The sequence below is a fragment of the Myotis brandtii genome, unplaced genomic scaffold (genome assembly GCF_000412655.1).
Source record: "Myotis brandtii unplaced genomic scaffold, ASM41265v1 scaffold32, whole genome shotgun sequence".
NCBI classification, from domain to species: Eukaryota; Metazoa; Chordata; class Mammalia; order Chiroptera; family Vespertilionidae; genus Myotis; species Myotis brandtii.
In genome coordinates, this window is record NW_005362269.1 from 13,873,868 (window position 1) to 13,895,222 (window position 21,355).

General features: G+C 45.4%; 1 protein-coding gene across 9 annotated transcripts in view; it reads left to right on the forward strand.

The window, feature by feature from the left end:
* The window catches only part of TENM2 (teneurin transmembrane protein 2), a 1,214,660-nt gene that overhangs the window by 916,129 nt on the left and 277,176 nt on the right, over nt 1-21,355 (forward strand). For all 9 annotated transcript variants that reach the window (XM_005870581.2, XM_005870582.2, XM_005870583.2 and 6 more), the window contains one exon: nt 12,882-13,113. In XM_005870581.2, the coding sequence (XP_005870643.1) occupies nt 12,882-13,113 (232 nt within the window). The remainder of the gene's footprint in view (nt 1-12,881; nt 13,114-21,355) is intronic.

Sequence of the window (21,355 nt, forward strand, 5' to 3'; positions counted from 1 at the left end):
CGGGGATTTCTGCTTAGATAGCATTTGTTGGCATGTTTCGGTTGCTGCAGGAAGATAAAAAAATTGCCACCACTTGCATGAAATAGAGCTGTGTTTTGGCAAGGAAACCACAACAATGTTTTTTTCCTTGAATGTTGGTCAAGTTTAAGCTTTTGAGATTTGTCTCAAATGATACCATGCAACAGCTCCTTTGAAAGACATTCATTTCTGTTAGAATTTGGACTTTCCTTTGACTCCTTTGTAGTTACCGTACTTCTCATTATGTAACTAATTCATTTGATAACCCATAATTGTGTTTGCTAAGTGTTCCAGGGGCCGAGGATTCGGCAGAGAATAAAATAGCATCCTTGACTTCAAAATGCTTACTTTCTAGAGCTAAGGGACAATTTTTAACGATGTGATGATGTATGCTTTTGAGAAAAAGGAAGTATAGTAAGGAGGGTGAGACCGCTGAGGATGTCTAGGAAGAGGTGGCTTAAAAGGCGACATTTGACCCTTGCCAGCATGGCTCAGTGGTTGAGCATCGACCAATGAACCAGGAGGTCACAGTTTGATTCTTGGTCAGGGCACATGCTTGGGTTGCGGGCTCGATTCCCATTGTGGGGCATGCAGAAGGCAGCCGATCCATGATTCTCTCTCATCATTTATGTTTCTATCTCTCTCTCCTTCTCCCTTCCTCTCTGAAATCAATTTTTTAAAAAAATTTAAAGGTGACATTTGAGCTGAGTCCTGCACATGTTGAAGGCATGAGCCACTCAATTATTTGTGTCCCCAGAGCCACTCAATTTTTTATGTCCCGGCCAAGGGCATGGCGAGTGCAAAGGTCCTGAGACAAAAACCTGCTTGGCTCAGTCCCAGATCCAGCAAAGGCAAGTGAGGATTTGGGCCTTTCATATTTATTTCAATATTTTTGCTGAGAACTGGGCTCGAACCTGAATGAAAGAGATAAACCTAGGCTGATATTCTGGCCAATCATATCAGCATCCCAGATTTCAACTGTCTTTGTTGTTGCTTTTCCCTCTGCCTGAACCCTTGTTCCCCCAGACACTGGAATGGTTCTCTCTGTATTTCCTTCCGGTCTCTGATCAAATACGGTCTTATTGAGAAGCCTTCCCAGCCCACACTATTAAAGTGTCAGATAAACAGTGTTAGGGATAGAAATTATTTTCTCCGCTAAATCTGATTATTTCACGAGAGAGATGACTCACTTTCTCTGTTATGGGATTAAGAGTGATCCCATTGGAGATGATAAATACCAGAAAATTTCAGGAACCCAAGAAGCCCTGAGAAACAAATTGCTAATTCATGACTTAAACCATCGAAATGTGATGAATAACTCACCTCGGTGAGTTGTTGAGTGGTGAAGTGCAACGATAGAGCAACCTGCTGGGCTCATGGACGAGTGTGAGTAAAAGAAACTTAAAAGCCTTGACTACCATAGGCTGTTCATGCAAAATGGGGGTTAATGTTAAACAGGAATACCGGGATTCGGCAAAACCTGGGCCTTCTGCGGGCTGGTTTTTCCGAGGGAATAAGAAAATGTATACGAGGTAAAAAAATAAATAAAAATAAAAGCTACTGTGAGGCCCTTCAAATTGCCCACCATCGAATGGTTTCATTTCAGTTGCAAAAAAAAAGGTGAAAATAAGGAGCACTGATTATCTTTATGTTCTGCAAGACCTCAAGCTCCTATAACTCATTAGTAGGACAAAGGAGCCCTTATTCTTAATGGTGCTATTTACCTTTAACATATCTGGCAACAGGAAGTTTTCCAAGTCATTAAATTAATAATCTCTGAATCACAGGGTCTTTTTTATTCCTCTCTTCACACCCGCAAGAGAGAATTCGCTTATTTAGGCAAAAATAAATGACATTTCCCAAGTACTTTCTATTTGAAATGCATTTTCTAAGCACTTTCACTTTAAGTATACTATCTCATTGAACTTTCTTTACCAAGTAGGAATGGTTATTAACCACTTGTGGATGGCGGGGGTGGGGGTGGATTTTCTCATCTTTCCCTGGTTAGCACTGGGTACCCCTGCGTTCATGCTACAGAATAAGAAGAGCCGCCCTAACCAGTTTGGCTCAGGGGATAGAGCGTCGGCCTGTGGACTGAAAGGTCCCAGGTTTGATTCTGGTCGAGGGCATGTACCTTGGTTGCGGGCACATCCCAGTAGGGGGTGTGCAGGAGGCAGCTGGTCGATGTTTCTCTCTGGTCGATGTTTCTAACTCTCTATCCCTCTCTCTTCCTCTATATAAAAAATCAATAAAATATATTTTTTAAAAAAGAATAAGAAGGGCCAGGAGCAATGTAATCCTGGGTGGACTTCTTGAGGAAGCTCTCAGATATTTGTTTCCTTGGGTAATTACCTGACTACACGTATGCATGTGTATGTGCGTGTGTGCATGCATGTGTGTGTGTGTGTTTTTGAAGGCAGAAAGGGTCTACTAAGAATATCCCTAGTACCCCCGATACATCCCATCACCTCAGCAGCCACCTGCCATGAAAGCAGATGCAGCTTGAGGTCTGACATTCAGCTGACTTCTGTTTATCGAGTGTGGAGAAACTTTTGTTCCCTCGCACTATAAGGCACGGACCATGAGAGATTTGGGGAAAGGTCACCCAGATAGTAAGTAATTCTGCTGAGCTTTGAAGTGAAAATGCCCAGGAACCTCTATTCTGCGCTTGCCCTTTGACGGGTGTGCGCGGGACTAACGAACACTGGACAGCAGAGCTGGTGCCCGGCTCCTGCTCGTCAGAGTCTCATCTGGAATCAAAATCATATTTTATCTTTGTTCCATCGTCTCCCTGTGTTCAGGGAAAAGCACTGTGACCATCTCATAGACAGAAAGAAAAAGTATGAGATACACCCCACGGGAAACCTGAAGAGCTAAAGAATGCCATCTTGATGGAAGAAAATCCCTCTTCAAGTTTTATTTAAAAGAAAGAAATATATATAGTTTGGTCTTTGAAAAACATATTACTTTTCATGGGAAGGGAAATATCCAAATTTTGCCCAGCCTATTTTACAGTGAGACTTGAAAAGCTATGCGATGAGCCAGAATGAGGGGAGTTTAAATTTTTGATGCAATTCTCTGCTCGGGCAAGTGATAATGCAGCTCAAATAACAGAGTATTTTCTGCGACAGCGTAACAATCAACATAATGTCTGGGCGTATTAATAATTTCACTCCTAAACTTCTCGATAGGGAGAGCATGGGCCTTAATAGCACCGGTGAGATCCTTGGGGCAATTGAAAAACCCAAAATCATTACTTTCTGCTGATAGGCTTGCCTCTCCCCGAGGATGCCGCGATACCAGGGGTAATGCAGATTTATTGAAATGCGCCGATAGGCGCTGCTCGGATGAGCTCTGCAATGAAATCTCTTTAGAAGGGCTCCTCTCACATATTTCAAGTGGTCTTTTTTCGGCTTTGTCATTTGGAAAGGAGCTAAATGGAGTTGACATTGATCTCGAGTGATACTTTCCTGATGATTTCAGAAAGCAAGAGTGTAAGGAGTACGGGAAAATGATGTGGTACCTATGATTAAAATCCCTTTTGACCTCTCCTATGTGAGAACTTGCCCTATTTGGGCAGAATGGTCCCAAACCTGCAATCGCTGGTTCTACACCCAATTCAAGAGTTCCCTCCTCCCTCCCCCTCCTCTCATGTGGGGCTCTCTCTCCGCTGGGATTACAGCCATGCCTGAGGCATCAGCACAAATTCCAGGATCCCTGTGGGACCCTGGAGTGTGCAACAGGCGCTTAGATGGCCATTAATCACCTAACAATCTCCGTCTGAAATATATCCACAGCAGCAGGGTCCCAGCCACAGCTCCTCTGAAGGACCGGCTTCCGGTTGCTGGGGAAAGATGTTTGGGCATGGTCTGAACTCTGAAGTGTTCCCCATCTGAGATCTAGCTGTGCTTCCAGCGGGGCTCACAACAGACATCTTGGTTATAAAAAAAAAAATAGAGGGAATCACCATGTATGTGTAATGTCAAGAATAGGCGAATCCACTACAGGGTCCCGGGTTTGATTCCAGTCAAAGGCACATGCCCAGGTTGTGGGCTTGAACCCCAGTGTGGCGGGGTGCAGGAGGCAGCTGGTCAAAGATTCTCTCTCTCATTGATGTTTCTATCTTTCTCTCCCTTTCTCTTCCTCACTGAAATCAATAAAAATATTTTTAAAAAAAGACTAGGCAAATCCATAGAAACAAAAAGGAGATTGCTGTGTGCCAGGAGTTTGGGGAAGGCGGGACTGGAGAGGATGTTAATGGGTAAGGGGTTTCCTTGAGGGGTGATGAAATCTTCTCAAATTGGGTAGTGGTGATGGTTGCACATCTTGGTGAATATACAAAAAACAAAAACAAAAAAAAAACCACTAAAATGTGTACTTTAAAAAGCTGAATTTTATTACATATCAGTAAAGCTGTTATAAAAAGAAAAAAAAAAGAATAGGTGATCAGGCAGAACCAGCGAAAACAGACAGATAAAAACAGAAGGGATGAGAGTCGCGTTCCCTGTGTCCAGCTGTCTCCCTGTGAAAGAGCCCTCAAAGGGCAATAAGAATTCACTGAATTAAGCTGAAGGAAGACCCATCAGATTTCAGCAAACAACTGGAATGGTCAAAGAACAGAGGCAGAGATCTGCTCTGGCCCTTCTCCCCAGAGGCCCTCCAAAAGTAACCCCCAGGAGTGTAAGTGGTTCACTCACCTGAGGGGTGATGAAAACTTCTCAAATTGGGTAGTGGTGATGGTTGCACATCTTGGTGAATATACAAAAAACCCCACTAAAATGTGTACTTTAAAAAGCTGAATTTTATTACATCTCAGTAAAGCTGTTATAAAAAGAAAAAAAGAATAGGTGATCAGGCAGAACCAGGGAAAACAGACAGATAAAAACAGAAGGGATGAGAGTCGCGTTCCCTGTGTCCAGCTGTCTCCCTGTGAAAGAGCCCTCAAAGGGCAATAAGAATTCACTGAATTAAGCTGAAGGAAGACCCATCAGATTTCAGCAAACAACTGGAATGGTCAAAGAACAGAGGCAGAGATCTGCTCTGGCCCTTCTCCCCAGAGGCCCTCCAAAAGTAACCCCCAGGAGTGTAAGTTGTTCACTCACCTGTTTGATCATTCAGTCAGTCATTCATCTACTCATTCATTCCTTCATCCACTGGGTACTAGTTCTGTGCCAGGCACTGCAGCCTTGCACTGGGGATAGAAAAACAAGAGTGTCAGGCTCCTGGCACTGGGTGAGTCCACAATGTAGCAGGAAAACAGGAGAGCCCAAAAAGAATATGAAACCATGTGCCAAGGGTTATACAACAGAGATGTGCCCAGTGTGCCCTTGAGAGGGGCACAGGTGTATCACAGTTAAACACAAAATTCAAGGAAGGAAACATTATTTAACCTTCCTGCACCTCAATTTCCTCATCTTTAAAATGGAGAATAATATTTACTTGGAAGGTTATTATACGTTTTAAATGAGGTGAGATATGGCGAGTGCTTAACACAGCTGGTGCTTATTCAGTGAGGGCTGTTTTGAGATGATCGAAGATGTCCCTCCAAGCCCTGGTGTTTTATGAATGCAGGTGGAGCCGACCACATCTTGGTTTCTAAGCCTGCAAATGATCACTCCCTACGACTGCAGGCCTTGCAGCGTGGATCTGTGTCCTTGAGAAAGCACTTGGAAGGTTTTCCTCTGAGGTCATATATTTTGTGGAAGCAAGAGAACAACAAATCATTGCTTATGAGTGAGCACAGCCATTTCCTCCTCTGGCGCTCTGTGCTGGCTGAGAGGGGCCTTTCCATCCAGGAAAGCCCCTTGGTCCAGAATTGTGCAGGCGGGCCGAGGATGCGCTGGCCAGGGCTGTGGCCTCGGGCTCGGAGATGAGAAAGGAGACATGACTTGGCCCCTTCTTCATCCTTCCTTCCTCCTTCTCCTCCCTTCTGAGCCATGGGGAAAGGCTGCAGCTTGTGACAATAGTGGCCAGATCTGACAAACACTGCAGACCAGCCAACGACCCTGCAAAGCCAGCAATACCATACGTTTGTCGGTAATCCTATATAATAAAAGGCCACGGACCATAAGCATAACAACCAGAATGACCACTCGACCAGTCACCATGAGGTGCATTGACCACCTCTTGATCCTCCCCCCTCCCCCCGACCCCGGCCCTTGAGCAGTAGTGGGCAGGGTGGCTTGTGGCAGCGAGCAGGCAGGGCGACAAGCAGCAACAAGGGGCGGCGAGCTATGGGTGCACAATTTTGTGCGCTGGGCCTCTAGTCAAAATATAAAAGCCCATTCCTTAGGAGACAAATCATTCCTTAGATATCAAGACAGGGAAGAAGGAAGCAAGCTGAATCTCCAAAGTGCCCAGTACTTAGGAAACTAATCAAGAAATCTCTTTCCATCCCTTTGCAAACAAGGAGAAGGCTGGATCTGGACCCACCTCTCCATCGCCTGGTTTTTGGCAAAGTACCTTTTGCCAGAGCAGGGAGGACAGCTGGGACTGAGCTGGAACCCAGCGTGCCCTTGTGTCTGCCTCTGGCAAACCTAACTGCTACCCATCCCTCTGCAAGCCAGCACTGCAGCTCAGCTCGAAGGAGGAAGTTTGGGGAGGGCCTTTGGGGAAGGCGCAGGAGAGGGACCACACTGCAGTGTGGTGGTTCTGGCCTATTTCTTCCAACTCAGGCAGCACTGGGAGGTGCAGAGATTGGAGGCAGGCAGTTCCCTCCAATTTCTTGCAAGATTTGGTTCTGCCATTTAAGCAAATGTGCAAAGAAGTGGAATAAGACAGTTGTCCTCTGTATTTGCAAGGGCACGGATGCACCAGGGCAGGGTCTGGTTCTTTGCCTGTGCAAATGCATCCTGCGGCCTGGTGCTCCTTTGCATCCGGCAGAGTGGGGAAGAGACCTCGGGGTCGAATAGCAGCTCTACCTCTTACTAAGCCACGTGACCTTTAGTGCCTTACTTGACCTCCCGGAACCTCACCTGCTGGATCTGTGAAATGGGGATGATAGCAGAACCTGCCCCACAGGAGTGCATGGGAGTACATTGAAATAATTGATGTACAGCACTTAGCCCAGGACCAGGCACACAGGGAGAGCTTAACTCATAGCAGCTGTTTCCAATAGGAGTGTTGTGTAGTGATGAACATCGATTGCTTTGCTTATGGGAATGAAGCAGTTCTGAATCCCAAGTTTCGTTCCCACAGGCTCTTCCAGAGACGCTCTTGAGAATGCCTGTCTTAATGCCTGGGCCGTGTCACTTAGCCACTGTGCCCTTCTGCAGACAATCTGAAGGTGGGGATGGGGTCTGAAGTTGGCAATTTTGCCTCCATATGTTGATTTGATCTCACCCTACAAAAAGCTGCCACTCAAAGAGCTGGGAAAACGGGAGTGCCCCAGGAGGTATGCAGCATTTGCCCCAGAGCCATAGTTGTTGTTGCTGTAATTACTATGATTCGTGTTATTAATTATAACACAATAACATATGATAACATTTATTAATAGCTTGCAATGTGCCAAGAATTGTGCAAGCTTCTAATAGATAGTCTCATTTGATTCTCCCAACAGCCAAATGAGAGAAGTACAGTTATTATACCCATTTTCCAGATGCAGAAACTGGCTCAGAAAAAAAAAACAAAACGGAGCTTTCCAGAGGTCACCCAGCTAGTAGGTGGCCGAGCCCGGGTTCAAAGCCGACCACCAGCCTGCCTATCTGCAACAGACTCTTCTTAGCTCTCACCAGAGGCTGTTATTCTTGAAAATCCTCACCTCTGATTTCCTCTGGCTCCCATTCAAGGTCACATTTGAACAGGGCGTCCTGGTGCCAGTTTTCATCAACCAGAGTCTGCAGAGTCTCTGCCAACAGCATCCCACGTGTGGCATCTTTAAATTGCTGTCAAGATAGAACTCGCCCCATAGACATGATTTGGTAGAAGGCAGAGAGTTTGTGGTTAATTCATCATCTCGGGGTCTGAGGGGTTGAAAAATTTAAAGACCAACATTTGGCATGGCTTCTTCCAGAATGAGTGAATTATTAGCAGTCAGGCAGGCCTCAACTTTTTATTCTGTCATACCTTTTATGATCATTTTTAATCTCTGGGGAAAAAATTGGTGTGGACGCTAGAGTAAGACAAGGGTATCTAAGTTTATCCCTGCCCTCTCGCCCAGGTCCCTCCACCCCTCCACCCCAGCCCCTTGGCAAGTGTAGGCCCAGCCTAAATGCCTCCCTCAGCTGTTTATTTAAGAAGATGCAATAACAATGGCCAATTATAAAGAATTTACTCCCTCAGCTCCAAAGAAAATCCTTTCTTTATACGTTACTTGCAGTGTGGGTGTGGGTTGTTTCTATAGGCTGTTTGAACACCGCTAGTCTAGTCAACACAAGAGTTGCTACTCCAAGATTTTCCAGTCCCCACGTCTAGCTTTGTTGGAATTGATATTGTTACCCAACAAAGAAGCACTGCTTTATCTTTCTTAAGACTCCACTGTCAACCTACTGACATTTAGGAAGAACAGAATATGTGAATGGCATGCCCGTCGAGATCAAAATTTCTGGCAACTCCCCCACAACGGATCTAAAAACACAGAAGTAGAGACCATTCAGGCAAACAAGACCAAACAAGCAAACAGGATGCATTAAGTGCATATTCAAATGCTTAGATTGTCAATAGACAGGAAGCACCTTGTCCACACTTGGACTTACCTCTGCTGGGTGCCTCACCTGTCCCACCCTGTCTTTTCACAAAGAACCGATACACAGCTCCTTCTCCCTAGGACAAAAGTCACCCAGTCCCTAAAATAAATCCCGGGTTCTCAGCTCAAGGCATATCAGGTGCACTATAACAGGTTAGCCCCTCGATTTTAATGACAGTTCCTGCGAATGGCATACTGATTAGGTTAGCACTATGTAAGCATTTATGTGACATAGTTATTTGTGGCTCAATTGCATTATTATGTGATTTCATATTTATGTGCTAGAAGAACTATTAATAATATGCACATTAATTAAACCCAAGAAATGTGTGAAACACAGAGTGGCCATGAAGGTTCTGGGTTACTCCTTTTGGTTTCACCGTAGATCAGGGGTCTCCGTTGCCTTGGAGAAGGGCATTTTCATGTAGTTTGACTTTGTGGAAAGCAGTAAGCATGTTGTTGCCAGTGTTTGTATTTCTGGAATGGAAAGCCATCCCAGCCAGCAAGCACATGGGATGGCTGTAATGAAAACTGATAAACACAAGTAGTGCCTGAGATCAGCAGTCGTAGTAGAAGTGTTGTCATGTCAGGGATACGTTATCCACTTAGAATACTAAGGGGCACAGGTTAAACCAGCAGTCAAAAGCACAGATGCCGCCCTAGTGGGTTTGGCTCAGTGGATAGAGCATCGGCCCACCGCCTCAAGGGTCCTGGGTTCGATTCCGGTCAAGGGCACGTACCTAGGTTGCAAGTTGGATCCCAGCCCTGGTCGGGAGCATGTGGAAGGCAACCAATCTATGTGTTGCTCTCACATTAATGTTTCTCTCTCTCTCTCTCTCTCTCTCTCTCTCTCTCTCATTCTCTCTTTCTCTCCCTTCCTCCCTTCCACTCTCTAAAAATGAATGGGGGAAAATATCCTCTGGTGAGGATTTACTAAAAAACAAAGATAAGGGGTTGTTCAGGTTGGTGGCAGAGCAGAAAAACCAACTGAGGGTGTTCAGCTCTATCCAGTTGCTGCCATGAGAGAATACAGAGTCAGTACTTCTGTTCCTTTTTTATTTTCAAGAGAAGTCAGGAAACCGGAACACTGCACAAAATCTTGACTTTGAATTTTTGACAATACCCACCTTAGGGCAGCCGGTGTGTGACTTCTGCCCTCGATAGACGAAGTTTACTTCCCCTTTGCAAGTCTGCAGCTCCGTCTTGTCCGCCCTTTCATTCCCAGAAGGACTGAACGGTGTTCCATGTACATGGTTTTGGGGGAACATTCCAGCCATCATGTAGCATCTTTCACAGTTTCCATTCATCCTTCCCCTCTCACTTTTACAGCAACCCTCCAGGGAATTACTGCTGTTTGCACTGTTTGGCAGATGGGTATGCTGAGAATTAAAGAAATGAGGTCCTGGGCCCAGGTTCACACATCTTGAAAGTGGCAGACCCATGCCTTGAGCCCACCTCTTCAGATTTGACCTCCTAACCATGGCTGGATGCCCCCCTCCCCCCCGCCAGGCACTCCCACATCACCCCGCATAGACCCCAGTGGTGGCATTTGGCACTCTGCATCGTAATATCTTTCCCTTCTATCTCCTGTTCCTAATTGAAAAATATGACTTTGGGATAGATAGATAGATAAATGAGCAGATATAATCAATGTCACAGTGGAAATGAACAACGGTAATGAGGAGACCATCTTCCAACGCGGAGGATGCTGGGTAATTTTTGTGGTTCTCGCAATAATTTGATTTACTTGCAGCGAAATGGCATGTTGCTCCATAGGAGGGCTGGGTGAGTGGAGAATTATGTATGCTTTCATCCTCCGGATTCTTCTTTCCCCATCTCCCCCAGGAAGCTCTTGGCCTTCTCTGTAGGAGAAGTGCAGAGAGCTGGACTCCCCCGGTGAACTGGAAAACGCACCTTCCACTTCATTTGGAACGTGCCAGGTCGGCGCTTGCCTCCCCCTCAGCCTCCCCCCCGCCCCCCCGGGGTTGTATCATCAGTGGAAAGGCAACCACAGGAATCCCACCCACACAGAGCGCAGATGGACAGAGAAGGGCCACACAGGCTGGAGTGGGCAGAGCAGCCTTAGCTCGGGTGCACAGACAGGAAGCAGGCAGGTTTCGGTGTCTCATTTAGTGAATTAAATGCCTCACACAGCCTCTTTGTACTTTGGGAGAGTGTGTGGTCTCCAGAGCTGGAGAGGGGAAGCCAGAGGCAGAAGGAGATGGAAAGTTAGGGCTTGGGGGCCAGGGAGGGAGGTTCTCACTTGTACACTGATTCATCTCGTCTTCCCCGGGCAAGTCTCATCATTATCCACCTAATGGAGAATAATGACACCACTTGGATGGGCGTGGGGGGGGGGGGGGTTGGTGAGAGAGGCGTGCGATTCATTAACCGTGAGTGAGGGGTTTGGCCAGCATCTCCGAAGGATCATGATTACATCACTTCACCCTCTTTTCTCACCTCTTTCCACTAATACGAGACAAATGCTAAATAACTATATAATAATACATTACTAGACAGAAAATATAATAGCCTGCTACGGCTATGAAACTCCCTCAAAGATATATTTAAAATGTCACCAGTGCATAATGTAAAATGCGAATTACAGGTTCATTTGGAGGACGCGATTTAAAATCCGTACCATTGTACAATGGCATTTCCCACTGGGTTTGCGCTTTAGTTGTCTTTTTCTGAACACCAAAAAAAAAAAAAATCCTCCAAGTAATTTCGGCCCAGAGATGCAAACTTCGAGGCCGTATTTTCCTTTCCTCCATATTTTCCTTTCTCGTTTTCATTGGCCAGGATGCTCTGCAAACCTAGTATCTTCTTGACACGTTGTCTTTTCCTGGGGATGAGTCTGCAGGCATCACAGGAGCCACGGGGTGTAGATTACACCTTTTGGAGATGTCGCCCGGCCACAGAAGGATACAAGTAGTTGAAATGTGTGTCCAATTGCTAGCTTAAATGACTTGAGCCAACTTCTTAAAGCCAGGACAGCAGGGGCTGAGGATTTTAGAAGTTGGCAGGGGCCAAAAATGACAAGGCTGGGCAGTCACCTGCAGAGCTGCCAACCCTGACTGGAGGCTTCAAAACATAAACTTCCTCAGAGGACACAAATCAAAAGTCATGTTTCCGCAGCCGCTAAAACCAACTCATAGGCTTACGTTGCATCGTGCACCACTTTCATTTTCGTCCTGCTTAAAATAGCTCATTGTGTGGATCGAGCGTGGGTTGCTCGGAAAACCCTGGGCAGAGTTGTCATATGTGGTCATAGTTACAAGGGACTTCGTACAGAGGTGGAGCTCTCCTTTGTGTGTGTTTCCCGAACGGAGGGGGATTTCAAGGTTGGGAAACAGGATGCAGTTTGGAGTCAAAGGTCATGGCTTGAAAACATCAACCCTGACCTTCTCTGGAGACAGAGTCCTCGAGGTTCCTCTCTCAGAGGAGAGATGGCATCAACCCGCTGGTTTGAGCGGGCTCCCAGGTGTGTGGATGTTGACTCCTTACAGATAAAAACGTATCCATATATGTGGATACACGTATTTTTAGTTAATTGTCAACCTTTTTTTAAAGTGGGAAATTTTATCTAAAAATCTAGATCGTTAGTTTTCTTAGAAAAACTAGATCTGTTCCTTGAGCCCTAATCCCCTCATGGCCACATGGGCCTGGGCCTGAGTGAGGGCTGCCCCTACCCTCGCTGGTTCCCCTCCATCCAACAACTGGCCCGTTTCCGGTCCTGCCTGACCCCTACAGGTGTTCAAAGTTGCTTCTCATTGTGTGCCATGTTTTCATTGTCTTTAGAAAAAGGAGGTCGTTTCACAGAATGTGCGCGGTCTACTGGTTTACCAGGAAATGGAACAGGGACTTGTCGCAGGAATGATCGGCCTTGAACTTTCCATGCAGGATTAATATATTTCAAATAACTCCACCAGTCATCCTTCTTTTGCTAACCGAGTTTCTCATTCTTCAGTTGATGCCAATGGAAAAAGGCCAATGGAAGCATGTTATTATGAGTAACTGACCCTGGGATGCTTTACGTGGTCTTAGCTCTCTCTAGTTTGCAACGTTCAGCAATCGCCAACATAATGACTTTGGTTCCAGGCTTTCCTCCCCAGGTTTGCAGAGTATCTGCGGCTGTAACCTGCAGTCACTGATGGTCGTTTCTCCTTTCTCTTTCCAGGCCCTCCAAACCACAGCCAGTCGACTCTGAGGCCCCCTTTGCCACCCCCTCACAACCACACGCTGTCCCATCACCACTCGTCCGCCAACTCCCTCAACAGGAACTCGCTGACCAACCGGCGGAGTCAGATCCATGCCCCGGCACCTGCGCCCAATGACCTGGCCACCACACCCGAGTCCGTTCAGCTTCAGGACAGCTGGGTGCTAAACAGCAACGTGCCGCTGGAGACCCGGTAAGTCCCCATGGCCGATCATGCCCGTGTACCTACCTGAGCCACGCACACTGAGCCCCTGGGTGGCTCCGAGGTGCAGTGGGGGAGAAAATCTTGGCATAAATAAATGAGGCAAGTCTACCGCCTCCTGGTGGTTCCCTGGGGAATTTGACCCTGGATGGTAGGGTGATAGGTATTTCTCTGTTCACATGTGTTTCCTTTCAATGCTTGTTTACTCTCTTAGCTCTTGTGTACCCAACTAATAGAATTAGCATAACATATTTTTCCTCAGAGGCTCATGGGAAACATGCTTATAAGGATATATTGACTGAAAGCTACTGATAAATTATGCATTTGGCCTTTCTTGAAGTAATAAATGAAGACTCATTTGAAATTAAGTGTTTGGGGAGACCTTGAGAAACAATCCCTGATTCCAGACTGACGGAAGTATAGTTTTAATTTATATTTCATCCAGCAAGCGGTCTCGCTTTAATCCCTCCCGTATACACTGGCAGCCTGAGGGGCAAACAGTAATGTGTAAAAACAAACAAGAGAAAAAGGGGCCTCGCGCATGTTGGGAGGGGAGAGTTTCAAAGTGATCTTCAGGCCTTGCTCTGTTTGGGTTTGCCTTTGCTTCTGTCCTTTTCTCACTTCTGGTCTTCCCAAGTGTGCCCACCTTCAGGGCCTGGAACAAGGGTCACAGCGCGGCTGCAGGGATGTGATTGACAGCAAAGGCCACACGTGGGTGGGCCAGGCCTTGGTGCTCCCTCCCCGGACACCTGCATGGATTCTGTGCTCACGCTGTTATGGTTTCCTTGTCTGGAAGAATCACAAAGACTGAACAGAGAAAGGGGCTAATTCATATGGACCCTTTCAAAAGTTCTCACATGGGTTTTGTTGGTGTTTTCTTCTTTAATATATTTGTATTGATTTCAGAGAGGAAGGGAGAGGAAGGGAGAGGTAGAAGCATCAATGATGAGAGAGAATCATTGTTTGGCTGCCTCCTGCACACCCCCTACTGGGGATCATGTGCCCTGACCGGGAATCAAACCATGACCTCCTAGTTCATAAGTGACACTCAACCACTGAGCCACACCAGCCAGGCTGTAACTGGTTTTTAGACTTTTTTATTTTCAGTTTAATACTAGCTTTATTGAGGGCACATGTAATATTAGTCTTAACTGCAAAAATGTTAGCCACATTTAGAAAAAAACTAACTTACTGGGAATATAACTATATATTTCTAAATGTCAGATGAAAGAATACTAATTCTTTTCTTGTAAGTTACTTAGGTTTAAGGAAAGATAGATATAACCTGTAATTTTTTTGGTAACAACCATTGACTTTTCTGTGCTGACATGAAAACAAGTTTACAAGCCATAGATTTTCATGTTGTTTCTTTGTTTTGTTTCTTTGTTTGTTTTGTTTCACATCAGCATCATCGCTTTTAATAGGAAAGGTCCTTTTTGTAATTGAGGTATGTAATTGACATAATATCATATTAGTTTCAGGCGTACAACAGAATGATTTGATACTCATATATATTGTGAAATGATCACCACATTAAATCTAGTTAACATCGGTCACCATAACAAAGTTATAATAAAAAAATTTCTTACAATCAACTTTTAAGTTCTACTTTCTTAGCAACTTTCAGATCTGCAACACAGGAAGCTGGTACCTTTTTACCCCCTTCACCCATTTCTCCCACCCCCCATGCTCCCCCTCTGGCAACCACCAATCTGTCCTCTGTATCTATGAGTTTGGTTTTGTTTTTATAAGATTTCACATATAAGTGAGGTCATAAAGTATTTCTCTTTCCCTGCCGACTTATTGCACTTAGCATAATGCCCTCAAGATCCATCCACATTGTCATGAATGATAAGATTTTATTCTTTTTTTATGGCTGAATAGTATATTGTTTCTCATCTATAATATTTTTTGTTTTAATAAGGTCATGAGCATTAATATGTTGTACACCATCATCCCTATCGTCACTCCAAGCTTTATAATATTTTATTTTCTGACAATTATAGGTTATTCTTAATCATGTCCACAATCTTCATCTCTAAGGCTTAAAATATGTAAAGTCAGTAGAAACCATGCATATATTACATGTAAGCAGTAGACTTAAACATCTGCACTGGTTTAGTAACCCTCTAATAAACAGCTTTGCTGGCTGGTTTCCAGGCTGACGCTGCCTGGTCCAGCAGGCTGTACGCAGGGTGTCTCCATGGTCGATGGTCTTTAGGCTGGATCAGACTTTCTGTCTTTTCTTCCTTGTATTTAGGAACTGCCATAGACTTTGTTGAGCACTGGTCAGCCAATTTTTACATTGAAAGACTGTTGTTTGAAAAAATAGTTTCTGGACATAAAGGCTACATAGAGTGGACTAGATGAAGAAGGCGATGGAGGCAGAGACAGGCAAGGAGAAATTTAACAGCTGTTGGAGACGAAGAAAGCAGAGAGGAAGGAAGCGGACACTATCCCCATGAACAACCCGTGTTTGTTGTGCACTTTGCATGTGCAGGACCCAAGTGCTCTGCATGCCTGTCTCCGTCAAGCCTGACAGCCCTCCAGTGGGGTCCGAAGGAACCATTATTATCACCCTTTTAAATATGCGGAGTCTAAGTGTTATAGCGGCAAAGTCATTGCTGGGAGGTCTTGGGCTTCAGGGAAATGGTAAATTAGGAGCCATCGTGGATGGACCTCTGGTGGCTCCTCACATGTCTGACAGGTGAATAACCACACACCTTCACTGGTCGCCCTAACTGTTACATGTCCAGGGCAAGCTCCATCCGAGCGGTTGCTCCTCACAAAGATTTCCCCCTGGGCAATAAGATCGGGCGTGCTCACACTACCTCCCATCTCCCATTGGTTTCCCCGGGGATTTATTTTGAGCCACTTGTACTTGTGTTCTCTTGACAAGGATCTAATGGAAAGGACCAGCAAAGCCATGCCTGTCACCTTTCTGTTTTAAGTTCTGCTAGATGTGGGCTTCTTAATGATGATTTTGGAGGAGACAAGTTGAAGACAGAGCTTGGGGAGTAAACAGGATTGCTGAAACCTGTAAGCCTAGCAGAAGAAAACCTCTTCTGCTCTTTGGTCAGGACGTTCAAGGTCCCAGGATTAGAGAACGCGAGGCCCTTGGGATGGAGTTATTACCGGAAATCAAACACGAGATACAGAAGTCGGCAGATAATTAAAACGCCATTGCCGAAACCGGTTTGGCTCAGTGGATAGAGCATCGATCGGTGCCCTTGGGATGGAGTTATTACCGGAAATCAAACACGGGATACAGAAGTCAGTAGATAATTAAAACGCCATTCATGGAACTGAATACATATAACATGGATGTGCAACTGGTCTCATGTTTAAAAACTTTGGCAGTAATTCATAGGATTATTGAGCTTTATGTTTCTCTTTTGAGTATGATTCACTCGGTGTCTTATTAGCAAATATTTACTGAGTCCCTCATGTATACCCAGGGCTATGTTAGGTACCGGGGAGATAATGATCAAAATGTGTATCCTGTCCTTCAGGGTTACAGAAGCTACAGGAGGAGAAAGGTACATGAATAAAAGGATAGTGTGGTGTATACAATAATGGGAGTGTGAGAAGTGATGAACTCTCTGGGGATGGTCAGGAAATGTTTCACAGCCGAGGGATTGTTTGAGCTGGGTTTTAAAGGGTGAGTAAGAGTTTACCTCATAAATAAGTAGAAAAAAAAACCCCTCAAAATTGTAGCATATTATTTGTTCCCATTCCTCACAGGCTTTTCATATAGTCTTGGAAACTGTAGAAGTAGACAGATCCACTCTTTCAAATGCTGAAGCATTGTGAGTTTAAGAGTCATTTTCTTACTCACAGAAGGAAGTGTGGGCATGGGAGCTCTGGTTTTAGGGACATGCTGCCGTACCAGGATTCCCACTCAAATAAGGACTGAGTACTGCGTCCAGGAGAGAAAACCACCGAAGGCAAGACATCGTGGAGGCTGGTCGCAATGTAGTCATCAATACTGAAGACGCAGTGGAACTTTACACACAGCTTCCCCACCTGCACGCTCCTGCACACAGACTTCTGGCGTGATGGAAGGATTTCATAACCTTGCACTTGATGACAGATGCCCGCCACCCTCAGAGACTCCAAGCCAAGCCCAGTGTGTTTTCAGGCCCGTGAGGAACAAGCCCTTGCCACTCTGCCTTGTTTTTTGATGTTCTGTCCGTCTTAATGAGGCGTGTCAGATCTCTGGGCTGGGCTTCTCCCGTCGTTTTCCATGACAAGTAGAATTAGAGGTGCTGATTGAGGAGGCATGGCCAGATAAATGGGACTGTGCAAATGAGGAATTTTACACAAGACAAAGCATATAAGGAAAAGCTCTGTATCGCTGTGAATCATATAAGTAATGCGGATAAATGTCTGTTACCAGAAGTAGTCAGTCCATGTACTAAACCATTATCTAATCCAAGAGAAAACACACGGGCCAGAGGAACTAATTGCAAGAAGTCTGTTCTGTCTTTTGTAACGTGTTACGTAACAAAATGACTCTGCCCATCCTCTTCCTCTCGGCCGACCCACGGGTCTTAGCACACAGTCCACATGTGTCTTTGGTGGATGTCGCCTCTCTCCCCTTCCTCTCTTGCGAGGGGCAAGGGCAGGAATCTGCGTGGCCCGCTGCTGCCTGGGGGGTTTCTGAAGTCAGCACCTCTCATCTAAAACAGTAGGAAGTAGCTCAGTGACAGAACCTTCCTTTTCTTCTTGTCTGCATTTTGCTGAAGCAAGCTTCTCCCTCAGAACCCGTCTCAGCAGCAGGTCAGGAAAGAGAATTCCTAAGCAGGACGAAACCTCCCCGAGTTTCCTTTCGCCCTGAAATACCAAAAGCCCTCATTTTCATCATCATGATCCTCAAGCTTACAAACCGGTTTGCAAGTTGCTTTTTAAAATGGTCATCCAGCCCGGCCGGCGTGGCTCAGTGGCTGAGCATTAACCTAGGAAGTGCAATTCCCTGTCAAGGTGCAATTCCCTGTCAAGGCACATGATGCCCGGGTGGGCTCCCTCCCCAGTGTGGAGCCTGCTGGAGGCAGCCGATCAATGATTCTCTCTCATCATTGATGTTTCTCTCTCTCCCTCCTTCTCTGAAAATAATTTTAAAATATATTTTTAAAAATAATAATTAAAAAATAAAGTTCATCCATGATCCATTCAAGAAACACCTATGAGAACCTACTATGTGCTGGGCACTGAGGGCTCAACAATGAAGAAGAAAAGCAAAGCCTTTCCCCGACAGAGATTTAAGGATGAATATAGACAGAGCGTGAGTGAGGGACCAGACAGGTGCCCCACACTGACACATGTAGTGAGTGCCCTGTGAAGTACAGAGAAACCAGACCCATGGGAGACTGGCATTTAAGCAGACCCCTAAGAATGAGTCGGTGTTCATTAGCCTTACAGAACATTCTAGGTGAGGGGAGAGAAGACGCCAGGAAGGGAACACTGAGACACCAGGAAGGGAAGCAAGCTGAGAAGGTGGCAAGGGCAGGATGGCGCAGGCTTGGGGTAAAGACGTTGGACTCTACCCCCAGAACAGTGAAAAGTCACTGAAGCATTTGAAACAGGAGAAGGAAATGCTAACATTGTTTTGTTTCGTTTTTAATGGTGGTAGCTGCCAGGTAGTAAGTAGATGGAGCGTAGGGTGGTAGGTGTAGCAAGGCTAAAGGTCTGGTCTGGAGGTGATTGCATGGCTGAGATGCAAGGTGGTGTGTTGTGGCTTCCAGCAGGTGCCCCGCAGCTGCAATGCCCGGAGCTGTGTGTCTTTCTCCGACCACGGAAGCAGAAAGGTGCACACTCCCAGGGGTGAGGCCTCTGTTAAAGGAAGGATCAGTGGGAATGAATGATTGCCAGAACTGGGAGCTGTGGGCGAGGTAGGTGTAAGCACAAAGACCAATTTTTTGACGTAGGGGCGGGTGGATAGCGATGTCCTTTGGAAAACGAAAGTTCGGTCTTAGACATGTGCAAATATAGGCAACAAGAGAACTTAGCACAGCTGTTATTGCCCAGGCGTATTTTGATTCAAAAATAATAGTTGTAACACAGAAATTCCTGCATTTACAAATAATAGCATATTTGCTGCATCTGAAGCTCTCAGCAATTGATTTTTCTCTTTTAAAAAAATCTCTTGAGAAATTTTGTTCAATTTAAGTTATTGTACATGGTTGTACAGGTCTGTGAGTCACAATCCTTCTGGGTTTCTTTAATTTATCTTTATTACTGAAAATATTACAGATGTACCATTTGTTTGTTTGTTTGTTTGTTTTCCCATTGACCCTGTCCACCCCGTATTCACCCCTCCCAGGCCTTCGCCCCTCTATTGTCTGTGTCCATGGGTTATGCATATATGCATATAAGTTCCCCAGTTAATCACTCCCCATCCACCCACCCACCCACCCCGCCTTCCCTCTGAAACTTGTCAGTCTGTCCCATGCTTCTGTGTCTCTAGATCTATTTTGTTCATTGGATTCCACATATGAGTGAGATCATGTGATACTTACCTTTCTCTGACTGGCTTATTTCACTTAACATAATGCTCTCCAGGTCAATCCATGCTGTTGTAAATGGTAAGAGTTCTTTCTTTTTCACTGCTGCATAGTATTCCATTGTGTAGATGTACAACAACTTTTTATCCACTCATCTGCTGATGGGCACTTGGATTATTTCCAAATCTTACCTATTGTAAATTGTGCTGGTATGAACAGAGCGGTACATATGTTCTTCCTTATTGGTGTTTCTGGTTCCTTAGGATATATTCCTAGAAGTGGGATCACTGGGTCAAATGAGAGTTCCACTTTTAATTTTTTGAGGAAATTTCATACTGTTTTCTTCAGAGACTGCACCCATCTGCATTCCCATCAGCAGTGTATAGGGTCCCCTTTTCCTCACTTCCTAGCCATCACTTGTCTTTTGTTGATTTCACAACCCTTCTTGTCAAAAACTTTTTGTTTGACACTTAGTTTTACATACATGACCCCGTTTAATCCCTCTTACCCTATGCTAGGTGTATGCTACTATCCCTATTTTTAAAAAATATAAACTGAGCCTCAGGAAGGTTAAGTGACCTACACATCTCCAAATAAGCAAGTGGCAGAACGGGGATTTAAACCTGGGCCTGCCTGATTCCAAAGGCCATGTTCTTTTTTATTGTTTTTATGAGAGAGAGAGAGAAAGAGAGAGAGAGAGAGAGAGACATTGATTTGTTGTTCCACGTATTCATACATTCATTGATTGATTCTTATATGTGCCCTGACTGGGGCTCAAACCCACAACCTGGGCATATCTGGACAACACTCTAACCAACTGAGCTCCCCGGCCAGGGCCAACTGTCATGTTCTTAGCTACTATGGATAGTGCCTTTGGGGCTAGAAATACAAAGCAAAACGATGCTTATTCTGATAGCAAACAAATTAACTTGCCTAAGCCATGGAAATGGTGAGGTTGATATATGGTGACACAGGGCACAAAATTCCCTATGGGATAAACTCTGGCCTGTTGCTGGACATAGACTTGGTTATTGACAAAACCATAAGCCTGTTGGGATGTAAGGAACCCTGTCTGCATCGCTGTGGGACTGGTGGCAGCCTGGCATGGTAAATGGGAGGCCTCCTGCTCACACGACATAGACTACGTGTGAGCTGACGCACAGAGCTTCAATGCTCTGCATGGTATAGAATGTGAGAGCAAACTGACGGTCTAGAAATAAGAAGCACTGCTACCTCTTTAGCTCCTTGATTTATAGAATTTTTATCTTCCAGCCGGGCTCTGCCAGACAGGTGGGAGGAAGCCACGCAGCCCCGGGTGCAGTGGTTGACTTTTGGGTCGTATTTTGAATGTCATCGTTATTCCTGTTCGTGGGAAGTCGTGCAAAGCGCTCTGAGAAAGAATTGACGATCCTATGCTTTACAAAGTGCACACCTGCAACTGATACCAAACAATACTGGATGTAAACTGTACCTGAAAAAAATGTAGCACTTTGGGCTTGATGGATGGCATCCAAGGACTCTCATTTTGGTATCAGGATTCCAGAAAACACACTTTTTGTCTTCAAGATGAAGTAAGGTTACCCCAGTCTTGATACCCTAGTGCAGTGGTCGGCAAACTGCGGCTCGCGAGCCACATGCGGCTCTTTGGCCCCTTGAGTGTGGCTCTTCCACAAAATACCGACTTCTGCGCATGGGCCACGAAGTTTCAATCGCACTGTACGTGCGCGCCC